Source organism: Vanellus vanellus, assembly GCF_965231255.1.
Source record: "Vanellus vanellus genome assembly, chromosome: 2".
NCBI lineage: Eukaryota > Metazoa > Chordata > Aves > Charadriiformes > Charadriidae > Vanellus > Vanellus vanellus.
Window position 1 is genome coordinate 59,128,071 of NC_138906.1, and position 12,296 is coordinate 59,140,366.

Sequence of the window (12,296 nt, forward strand, 5' to 3'; positions counted from 1 at the left end):
GGTGTACAGATAGATACACGTTCATAAATGCACAAGAACTGAAACAAGTAATCTGCAACTGGTAGACTGAGGACTCTGCAGTATCATGTGACCCACGACAACATGCATCTATGGGGAAGTACAGAAATATTCTTCTGGATTAAAAAAAAAAAATGCAGCAATGGTAGGAAGTTGCTTGGAATGCGTTCCTTGCAATCCACTGAAACAACATCTGTAATAGCAGTCAGAACATTGGCAAACTACCTTTTCCATTTCACAGTGCCTTGAAACCACTATGCATCATCTGTTGCCAGCTGCCATTAGCAAACAAAGGCATTATGATCAGCACAAGTGTGTAGGACACCAAAAACCGAAACTTAAATATGTCACATACAAGATACTCATTCTCAGTACAGTCTACAAGGTTATACACTTATAGAATAACTCGTGAGAATGAGAATCCTAAAGTCTGCCTCAGGTTAAATTAGTTTTAAAATTATGTTTTGTTTTGTTTTTCTAACTGTTTTAGAAATAAAAGAATCTTGGTAAAGTGATTCTCACAGACTGCAGAAACACACACAGTGGTTCTCCAACTGTGAGAGGAGTATAAAAATACTCTTATCTATATGTTAGACAGAGTGACCGAGGTCACAGGAGAATCTGTACTTTTCCACTGATGAAAGCGGAACAGGCCAGGTGCTTTGTGCCTCCTACGTAGCCAGAGCGTGCAGTTGCCTGGTAACTTGCTCAGAGCTATTGCATATTAATCACACATACAAGTAGAAATACAAAGCTGACCGCTTATGTTTATCAGCCAAAATAGTTTAGAGCAACACAATAGTTTATAGCAATTCAGGAAGTCTAACACTGAATTTAGTGGAATTTAGGTATGTGCTTATGTGGTTTGATGAACAGAAGCTTTAGAAATTAAAAGGAAAGGACACAATAAAGTTATTTATATGCGACTTCAGAGCATAGAAAAGGCAGAGTCTATGCTGTACAAACCCATTCAAATCAACAGCTTTTTCAAGCATAAAAGCAGAATCCAACAGCAGTTAAACCATGTCTTACAACTGATAACATAATACTTCCATCACTGATGACAGCACCACAACAAAGAAATAGGTCCTTATTGTCCTTAATGAATTTGAGGGGCTGCAAGAAACCAGTGAAGCTGTGAACACAGATTCTGTAATGTCACTATCAGTATAATTTCCAGATCGAAGAACCAGCCTCCTGTTAAGATGATCAAATACAATTTTGAGGTAGAGTACACAATCTTATTGTAGAATAATAGAATACTGGGTTGGAGGGGACCTCAAGGATCATCTGGTCCAACCTTGCTTGGCAAAAGCACAGTCTAGACAAAATTACCCAGCACCCTGTCCACCTGAATCTTAAAAGTGTCCAATGATGGGGAATCCACCACTTCCCTGGGGAGATATTCCAATGGCTGATTGTTCTCAGCGTGAAAAATTTTCCTCTTGTGTCCAATCAGAAACTCCTCAGGAGTAACTCATAGCCATTACCCCTCATCTTTTCCATGTGACTCCTTGTAAAAAAAAAAGGAGTCTGTCTTCTTTGTAGCCACCCTTTAAATACTAGAAAGTGGTGATAAGGTGTCCTCTAAGCCTTCTTTTCTCAACACATCCAATTCTCTCAGCCTTTCCTCATATGGCAGGCTTCCCTTATCATCAGTTTCTCACCTGCTTAAGTCAACATGTTCTGCGGAAGTCAATGAAACCAAACACACCACCATATGAAAGAAATCTTTCAGTGCGCCTCAGACCCCAAAAAATATCTTGAAAATAGTCCATAATTTTTAATACAAATTCTTTTCCCATAATCTCTCAACATTGAGCAGTAGTAGGACCCTAACATTTACTTTCAATATATTTCTTACTTAACAGTAATTTTCATTTTAATTTGAAAAGGGGCAACCCATAAAAAAAGATTTTCGTAACTACTCATAAAAATTAATAAGCAAATACATTTGTTCCATTTGAAATTTCAATAGTCTTTAAATTATACAAGTAGACTATTTAAAGACTATCAAAGCTCTATAAAATAGATACATTTACCTACTAATGTAGGAAACTACTGACAAACTTCAGGAGATGACCAAGGGTGCAGAGGATAGGCTAAGGTAGAAAGATAAAGAAAACCATGAGTTCTATGGAAAAATCAGTGACCAGCCTGCAAGATTGGCAGACAACACTTTTTATCCCCAGTTTTTTCAACCATTCTTTTTCTTTGGGTTTTTTTGGTTTGGTTTGGTTTTGGTTTGGGTTTTTTTTGTGTTTTTTGTTGTTGTTGTTTGTTTGTTTGTTTTATGGGTTTTTTTTTTAGAAAATAATTTTTCCATTGTTAAACATATTGGCAGGGTTGTAGTGGAGACCAAAAGTTTAATTGAGTTCAAAAGAGAATCAGCCAAATTCTAAGACACATGCCAACACTACCACTATAGAAAGGATCTGCATCGGGTTGAGATGCAAAAAGCTACTTTTAATAACTACACAATTATTCAGTAAATTTGTCTTTTAACCTGTTCTACAGTTACTAATGTTGAAAACAGTCACTGCCATGCAAGAAACTAAACTTACAGCACTTTATGCTTTGAGAATACCATTGCCCGTCAGCTCATGGCCATGAAGTTTTACTACTTATATGTTCCACTTGGATCCCAAGAAGTTCTGAGGTGGACCGCTGACTGTATTCAATAGACACATCTGATGTAGGAGCATACAATAAACTCTACTTATTTGCCTTTAACTGATGCTCCAAATGTTTTAAAATAATTTTTAAGTAGATTACTAGTTTGATTACCCTTCATACAAAATCTTCCTTCAAATGCAGATTTAATGCACGAGCAGAAATCAAACTTGCATCACCACCAAAATCAGTGCAATTTTTTCAATAAATGTTAGCAGCATCAGAAATTGTCCTCAAGTGTCTTTCATAAAGCAAATCCTTCAAAACTTTTTTTTAGCAAATGTTGCACGACAGACTCACTCAGTCACACATGCTCCTCCTGAGACTGTTATGCAACTTAGGATTTTAAAAATCAACATCATAACTACGGATTTTCTCATTTTGAAGTCAGATGATAGGGAAAAGCTGCAAGTACTACCAAACCAGGCAGACTTGCTTGTTCTTGCCAAAGAGAAAAAGATTAAGCATTATTAAAAATTAAAACTATTGCCTATCTTCAAGTATCCATAAAGCTATGAACGTGAACTGTATGATGGCCTGTTAGCATCAGTATTTGAACATAGAAATGCAAAATATCCATCAATTGAATTCCAAACTCTACGAATTAATTGCTGGGCAATTCCCCAAGGATAAAACATCTATTAAAAGCCAAGAGTAAGCCAGAAATCTCTTTCCATTTCATACAGTAAAAAAATCTTGACAAGAGGAATAGGTATTAGACAGGGAAAGCCTATATAGCTATAGGGCAGGCAATAAAACTCAGTGTTTTGATTTCTTTTTTTATTCATTTCACCAGAATAGTTAGACAAACATGGAAACATTTGGAACAGCAATACTCAGGTGAGTTTAAAATCTTGCTAACACTGAGATACAGGTCAGCAAAGACTAAGGATGTGGGGATGGCACTTTAGGTCTTATTATTTTCATACACCACTCACACACACACTCTTACATTTTCACTCCACAAGTCCAAACAGCTATCTTAACTATGTCTACAAGTAAACTGAAATAGTAGGCAGAAAGGAACCCTATCCATACGAAGAGAGTTAGCCATGTAGTAAAACTAAAGATCACTGCAATCAGCACCATCAGAAAGAAGGAAAAAAAACACCAAACAACAAAAAACTGAAAGGAACTATCACTGTGCCTGTCATAAGCATGAAGTTATTTTAAGCGGAGACTACCTTGTTGTAATCTTTAAGCCTCATTAACTTTTACATATTTTTAAAGCCTAAGGTTATTATTTGAAATTACTTGCTTGTGGTAGCACCCTAAGTAGCATTCTAGAGAACACCACAGTGTCCACAACTTCTACAGGAGAGCGCAGTATGATTAAGCACTAGATTTCTAGGGGAGGGGGAAAAAACAAACAAACAACCAACCTACCACCACTCACTTATTCAATTGAAAAAGCTTTACTTGCACTTCCAAAGCAACAGGCTAAAGGAATATTGAATGCAAAGCAAACAAGACCCCTCTGGAATACATTGAGTTCTCAGCTCAAAGTTACAAATCTTTCATATTACAAAGGATTAACAGCATTTGGATGCACAGAAACTCTCTTTAGACTGATGTCTGCAGACCTCTCAGTCATGAATTAAAATGTCTTCCTAAAAGATAACAGTCTTAACACTTCCTCTGGTGGGAGTGAAAAAAAAACAACCAGAGAAGGAGGAAGTGAGGCAATACCCAAGTTGTTTTTTTTTCCAGAGATAAAAAAATCCTGAGAGAACAAGATGTTTGTGCAGTCAGTATAAAAATACCAAAAGAAACAAAGCAGTTCACCTTGCTCTTCGAAAAGTTGCTTTTGAGTCAAGATCTGCTCTTCTTCTCTCCCAAGCATGAAATATCTCTTCAGTTTAAGATTGTTTTCAAAATACTGAGTGAAGTAGAAATTAAGTGCACACACTGGAACATATATAGAACCTTATTTAAAAAAAAAAAAAACCACACCAAAAAAACCCACAAGACAACACAACAGTACTAAACCAGCTAGAAATCTTAGAAGCGTTCTGATGAAAAGACTCAACTTATTTCTAGGAAATAAGGTGTTTGGGGCCAAAACCAACAGATGATGTTGCAATCAAATGCAAGTTAAAAAAATAAAGATATATTTTTAATTGATGTATTGAAAAAAAGCTGGAGAAGGAAATGAGAAAGAAATGAAAAAACATTCAGAGTCTCAACAGTAGTTTGTAACCATGCCATCTAAATATTTTATATATATTCAGAACAAGTGAATCAAAAGTAGCACACTCCCTGGGAGAGGGGAGGGAGTCTCCATTTTAATAGGCTAAAGAAAGAAGTTCTCACTGTATTTTGAGCTAAGATGCAGCTAGCAGAAAGCAGCTTTTCTGTCAGATAAAGCAAGGCAAGAGGATCTTTTACAACAACTTCTTTGCAGTTTCTTGCTCCTGAGCCCCCTTCTTCAAGTCTTCTTCCTTCTTCTGCTGATAGGAAGGCAAAGCGTGTCCTGCCCCTGTGAGCCCATACTCTACCCAGCTTGTCTATAGTAACAGCAGGCACCTGTGATTCTTCTCCAGAGACATTTACACATAGTAATCAGTTGAGCAGTGTATTATGGAGGCAAAAGCTGCACTGGACATGATTTAGAATCAGTTATTTTTTGTCCATCATGCCAAAATAAAAAGAGCAACTTTACTGAAATTCTCTGAATAGAAGTTGCTCCCAATATCTGTCAAGTTTTTATATCACAGGAGAACAAATACAGCCAAAAGAACGTTTACTCTTGACCACTCCGAACTAAACAAGCAGTCATGGGCAGCTCCCGGTTTAATAAGTATACACAGCACCACTTAGTGGTGAAAGCAGTTCAGCTGACATCAATGAGAAGTTTTAACACCAGCCTTTGTTTTTGTTGTTGATGTTTTGGTTTGGTTGGTTTTTTTATCCTCTGAACACGAACTAGGTCTGGTCTGTCTGTCTGTCTTCACTTGACAAATACCACTACAGTGCCTTTACTATAAGAAAGTATATCTACCAGGTAAAAGAAATCCAAGAGAACTGAAGCTCACGGCCAGCAGAACCAAAGGCTTCTGAGCATGAGATACAATCCACTTTGAAGTGCTTTCAGAATTCTACAGCACTCTACCACACGGTTTCCGGTGACACAGACTGAAGCAGAGTTTAAACAAGTGATCCAGCTTAGTATCTGCCTGTGCTCCAAATAATAGCAGTCTCTTGGCTCACGACTTGTGTTTTACATCGACTTGGGCCATAAACAAATGCAACAGATGTAGAAAAACTGAAAACTGACAGCAACTGAAACATGACTATTATTCTTCCATTCCATCAACCAGTTATAAAACTACCTAACTTGTGCACTTACATAACAGAACACAGTAACTAACAAAAAGAAAGCCTTTTATTCAGAACAGATTAGTGCATCTTTACAAGAAGGTCATTATTTCAACTTACAAAGTCAGCATTATCATTAGTAATGCACCTTTCCTGGAGAGGAAATCCTTGTCTTTTATCAAATGTCAATGGCAAGAGTGTGTAAACAAAACAAACAACCCACATCAAAACCCACCCACACCTATATACCCCAAAAGTTCTATTTAGATTTTTTATATATATATATATATATATATTCGTGTGTATATATATATATATATATAAACATGTCTTCATAGATGGCAATGGTATCAATTTATACTTCAGGTCCTTCTCCTCCAGGAACCAGCTATAAAAGAATAAGACAATTTTGCGTTAGTGCCACAGATTTGAGTTTTACAAACCTATATGTGACAGTTCTTGCTTTACAACATTTTAGTAGATGGAGACTTCGTGGTAGACCACAAAAGTGGGGTTTAGATTCAGTATTATCTTCCTCTCCCAACAGAGGAAGTCAGTTACTCCCAAAGAATCACATGCCAAAAAGAATCTCCAGAATACAAAGAAAGTTTAGCAAAACACAAAGGAGTTCACAGATAACATACATTTTATTTGTCTTTGTTATTCATTTCAAGGAAATGATTCTGTCTAGAAACACTACAGCTCATTTTCAAAATGATATAGAACACGCTTCCTTTCAAGAAGAATTTCTCCAATTGCTGAATATTCCCCAGACTGTCACTATACCGGGAAGTTGGTTTCCTCTTTCCAACTTCTACTGCTAAGTAGAGCCCAAAAACTAATAGAGAGCCTGAACCTTTCTATAGGTAGCAGAGCTAAGTTTGTATAGCATTCTCATGTGAACAAAGTAAAGAACTGAACAACAGAAAAATAAATACAAAAGAACAAACATGAATAAGGGAAGAAAAAGAGAATAACCATTCATTTTACTGAAATATTCTTAATAATTAGCTGAGCACTTCTGAAGACAAAATGCTTTGCTGCTTTTGGGACCAAAGTACGAAAAAGTCTCAAGCATAGTCTTCCTGACATGGGAAGATGTGTCCCCAAGAGACACAAAATCTAATACAGAAATATATCTATGTCTTGCTGAAAATTTGCACTCTAAGAATCACCACCTTCTGCTTCAGGGGCAGTATAGCACCAGTTTAACTGGTCAGAACATGCACTATCCTTTAAGGATGAAGACAATAACCAAAGCAGAAAAAGGCTTCAAAATTAAGTCAAGATGGCACTTGCTCAGACACACAGTGAGAAGGTGCAAGGTAGGTAAGATAGGAAAATGGAGATTATTCTCCATTCACACAGAGCCAACTTAGACTCAAGTCAGTCTTCCTCTTCTCTTCCCACAAAATTAGGAATGCCCTTATGCGGCAAGTCCAGACTTTGTAGCCATCTAGGCAGACAAGCAAAAAAGCTACCATGGGTCTGCTTTTGTGGTATTTAGGAAGTTGCAGAATTCCTATTACAGATGCATAATCACAATATCTAACTACTGTTTCAGTATTGATCTATGTACATCAGCACATAATAAACTAAAAATCATAGCTTCTGATTTGGTATAATCCAACAGACCTCCAAATTTTTTTTCAGACCACGTAAAGGTACAGCTTTCTGGGCATCACATGGTATCATAATGGCCAAATGACCTGACAAGATTGCAAGCATCCAAAGTACTGCAAACACATTTATACATACAACAATGGATTAAATGTAGATGTATTCCTCCTACATACTTACACAGGCAAACACTCCTAAGTTAAAAGCTACTGTATGAACCACCCTACCGAGTGGGCAAAGCAGCCAGTGATTCCCTTGCACATTCAAAGACCAGAAAAGCATTCACCAAAATAGTTACAGCCATGCTCTTTTTGTGGTTTTTTTTTTTTTTGGTTGTTTTTTTTTGTGTGTGTTTTGTTTTGTTTTTTTAACTGTAACATGTACCAAGTAAGGCAATAATATAATTTTTCCAGCATCATTCATACACACACGCCCTGGAAGCTACTTGAAAGTAACTTATGTAATAGAACCGTTTGGAAAACTCAGCTTGAAGTAGTTGAACTCCATTACTGATCAATTTACAGGTACATAAAATAAATGGATGCAGCCTTTTAACAATGATGACTTACCATTGTTATGTTATTTCCATTTAGCAAAATCTGGTCTAGCTTTGTGATTCTTCTGCCCTCGGGTGTAATCTCACTAAAGAAGCATTAGAAAAAGTAAGTAAGAACACGTAACTAGGGACAATGATTCCAGTTTCGATTACAGAACTGACATAAACCTCTGCATTGAGATGACATTTGTTGGAACTAACAAATAAATTAGCCACGCTGCAGCATAATCTTGATAAATTGACCACCTGGGTAAAGAAAGCTATCTGGCAACTAAAAAGATCATCGTACTTTTCTGCTCAGTACATAAAGATACAGATTCACCCTCTAAATCTCAGCAATTCCTTCAATACCACCGATACTCAAAACAGGTTTCAATGGCTTGACAAAGTAATAAATACTTATCCTTAAGTCTGGTAACTCTTTAAATCTTTGCCTAGACCTTATAGAAATGCAAAAGCAAACAAACTACTGGAAAGTTCAGAACACAACAAATATAAAGTTAAGGCTACAAATTAGAAATCTGAGTACAACTATAAATCATACAACAGCTATTCTATGACATAGCTGTCCTGAATAAATCACCCTCTATAATTTAAGTCCAGGGTACAAACTATTCAGCTGGCATGTATTCCAAAAATGTAAAACTACTTTGTTTATAGATCTTATGCAACATTTTTCCTCAGGAAACCAGACATTAAATAGCAACAAGAAGCAGAAATACTACTTACAATTCTGTAACGTCTTCTAACACCATATCTGAATATCCAGTTTCAAGGAAAATAAGGCCCAGAATTTAAAAAAATCAAAATATTTAAAGTTATTTTCACTCCGTACTGAACTGTAATTTTATCAGTAAAATAAAAATATCAGAATAATACAACTGATCCATACAAAAAGGTTCTACCCCGTGACCTCAAACCTCTCAAAAGCAGTAAATGAACGGAGCCGAAGCATAAAGCGGATAGCCTTAAACATTTCCATCAAAGGATACTGACAAAGTCATCAAATCCTAGAAGCGTTCCAACAATTTCTTTATCGCTCTTCATCACGATATGAATGCGTGAACCTATGCACTTATCCACGAGTTCTGCAAATAAAAATAAATAAATAAATAATCGAAAGGTACGAGACATTGTTTTAGAGAACATACACTTTTCGAACAAAACCCCTGATATTGCGATGGCAAAAAATGTTAATTGCCCCGCCGGACAGACGGACCGGGAGGCCGCCCCGCCCCCGCCCCCGCCCCTGCCCCTGCCCCTCACGATTTCTCCCCTGTCGGCCGATATCGCCGGACACAGCGGCCAGGCGCGCGCACTTCACCCCACAGCAGAAGCCGGGGGCCACAGCCCAGGCCCTCCACGCCGACCACTCCTTCGGGCCGGCCGAGGCAACCCCCGCCTAGCGTGAGGCGGCCGCCCGCTCCTCACACCCCGCCGGCCCTATTCGAGCTTCCCGCCAAGCGGCGGCACCGCTCGCCCCACCCCGAGGTACCCGCAAACGGCCTTTCCCTTCCTCCCCGCCCGCCCGCCCGCCGGTCACAGGACAGGCTCCCCCTCACCCCCACCCGGGCCCCCGGGAGAGCGCGGAAGCAACGCGACGGTGCCGGTTACCGAGCGGTAGGAGCTGAGAGGGGTTGGTTGTCGCGTTCGCCGCCATCTTGGGCCCAGACCTGACCAATCGCTGCCACCTCCCGCGGAAAGCGGCCCAGCAGCCCCGACGAGCAGATGCCAGAGCACTCGCCCCGCCCCTCCGCTCAGGCCCCGCCCCTCCCGCTTTTCCTACAAATGAGGGGAACGAGGCGGAGTCGCGGCACCCGAGTGCTGAATGCCTCCAGGTGGGGATTTAAAGGAAAAACTTTTTCTCCTCTAAGCCCTGCAGGTAAGTCTGCTTTTTGCCTGGAGCGTGAGGTGGAGGGATTTTATGTGCTATATGTCATAGCTACTGTACATGCTGATTTTTATTTCTGCCCCCCGCCCCAGATTTGCTCATTAATTCACAAAAGAGCTGTTGCAAGAAGGATTTTTGGAAGCCCTTTTGCGTGCGCACCATTGACTTGGAGCCAAAGAACTGCCAGCTGCGCAAACAGGCTTTGCTTGCCTAATGGCACAGCATTAAATAACAGTGGTGTTTCAACCTTTCACATTTGGGGATGGGGCAGCCTCCAGAAGAATCAAGCTGGAATAAACTCTGTCCCCTGCCTAGGAGGGTGGCGCTGCACCCCCCCCCCCCCCCCCCCCAGAAATGCGGGTACCTTTGGAAGGATGGACAGCTGCGCTTGGTGTCACAGGGATACCAGTTCGGCTCTGAAATGTGGTGAGCTCCCAGGTCACGCTTGAATTTTCTGCTCCTGAAGTGAAATACATCCTCGGAAATTGGCAGATGCCCCGCTGGGCTCCACACTGGAGTGCTTCGCTGTGACCCAAGCAGAGAGATGTAACGCTGGACGTGACTTGGGAGCTGCAGGGCCAGCGCGTCTCCCTCAAGCAGAGGGTGTGTAAAGTGCCACGTGGGGTAGTTACAGTGGCCCTGTGAGACAGTATGGGCAGGACACAGGAACAACCCCCAAACCAGGGATTAAATACGAAAAAGTAAACTTATTTTTGTCACCTCGACCCCTGAAGCAGCACCCAAAAGGGGACAGAGGCACACAAGCGAGGACGCAGGCACCACGGAGCTCGGTCCGTGCCAGAGGGTCACCGACCCCGCTTTTGTCACCTGTTTATCAGAGATTTGCACAGGCGTAGTTTACCGCTGTGCTTTGATCTTTCGCACAGCAGCGCCAGAATCTCAAGCACGTTCGATAGGGCGCCTCTAAGTCTATCGCAGGCCTATGTTATCCAAACACAGATGTTCTGCTTGTCAAGCACACAAGGATAAACAACAATTAGCATGATATACGTATTTTTCTACACCCCAGCTGTAAGTCACTTGAGCTTGTTCATAATCTTCCTCACCAACCTTCCGTTATTATCGCTCAACAACCAAAAATGAGTTTTGTATCTGGAGCTTCTAATTTACATTACTATTTGTTAAATTGAAGCTGTTTAACACAATATTGTGTTTGTTTTCATTCTTCTCCTTTCTGTTTCCTTCCCCCTTTCCATTCTGTCATTAGTTAAGCCTCAGAGATCGCATTTCAGCATTTCAATGGCTACTCACTAGTCCCTCTCTTTTTTTTTTTTTTTTTTTTGCATTCCCGGAAAGGTACGTTTTTGAAATGGTCCAATAAGTTTCAGTTGCTGGAGAATCGAATGGCCTAGTTAAAGTAGCCCTGAAATGGCAGTGGCCTTCCATGCTCCTGGAAGACGATCTTCTGAAAGTGGGAGATGGCCAACCACTTTTCTTCCATGGAGCATTCTTAGTCTTTACAAAAATTGCCAGAAGAATCATATATGTGATGGCCGTTGTTACCCAAGAATCGGTCTGATGTGAATGCATTCCGTACAAGCCAGAGAGTTAAATTAATATTTGTTAATGCTTCGGGAAATGAAACAAGCATGGTAACATGGAAACCAACTCCTTATATTGAGGCTTGAAGCAGAAGTGCAATAACTCATAGTAGGTATTCTTCCATCTCTTTTTCTGAAAGACCTGCAAGATTTTGTAATGCATCCTTTCTCCTCAGGGTGTCTAGGGGCTGCTCACATGGGAATGTTTGCAGGATCAGTTCCTACAAAGGAAATTGATCATTTAGGTTGCAAGACTTGCAATATTTATCAGTCACTTTCTTGTCAAAGACCATTAGGAGATGAGTGTTAGTGGGGTGTCTGTAGGAAGAAGATCCCATTTTTGCCCTCACCCGGTTCAGGTTTTGAGGGGAGGGGGGAAGATCTACAAACCAAAGTAATCTTTAAATAACTCAAGAGGCTGGAGAGGAAGGTAGTTGGGAAAGGGGACGAGGTAGCTGTGTCACAGGGAGAACTGCAGGAACAGAATGACAATCGTTAGAACCACAAACAGCCAGGCGTCCTTCCTAAGGGAAATGTAATTAGAGCATTCTTCAGCCTCATAAATTCAAAAAGAATGGGAGGAGGGAGATCAGGAGGCAGGCAAGGAGATGTCTGGTTTTGAGTTGTATGCAAATTATCTTCAAACAAATCCTTCATC

General features: G+C 40.1%; 1 protein-coding gene across 1 annotated transcript; it reads right to left on the reverse strand.

The window, feature by feature from the left end:
* Positions 1-6,088: 6,088 nt before the first annotated feature.
* On the reverse strand, positions 6,089-9,867 carry LSM5 (LSM5 homolog, U6 small nuclear RNA and mRNA degradation associated). The gene is made up of 5 exons (XM_082479480.1): positions 9,800-9,867; positions 9,178-9,273; positions 8,915-8,942; positions 8,199-8,271; positions 6,089-6,397 (listed from the first exon to the last, which is right to left on the reverse strand). Exons 1-5 carry the CDS (start codon positions 9,843-9,845, stop codon positions 6,365-6,367), a joined length of 276 nt encoding a protein of 91 aa, XP_082335606.1. The 5' UTR covers positions 9,846-9,867; the 3' UTR covers positions 6,089-6,364.
* Between the last annotated feature and the right edge of the window lie 2,429 nt (positions 9,868-12,296).

Excerpts from the sequence above, each read along its gene's own strand:
- LSM5 (XM_082479480.1), bottom strand. The coding sequence starts at position 9,845 with ATGGCGGCGAACGCGACAACCAACCCCTCTCAGCTCCTACCGCTCG. Across the intron at positions 9,274-9,799 it reads CTCTCAGCTCCTACCGCTCG|AACTCGTGGATAAGTGCATA; the intron begins GTAACCGGCACC and ends TTTTATTTGCAG. Across the intron at positions 6,398-8,198 it reads ATGGAAATAACATAACAATG|CTGGTTCCTGGAGGAGAAGG; the intron begins GTAAGTCATCAT and ends ATTCTTTTATAG.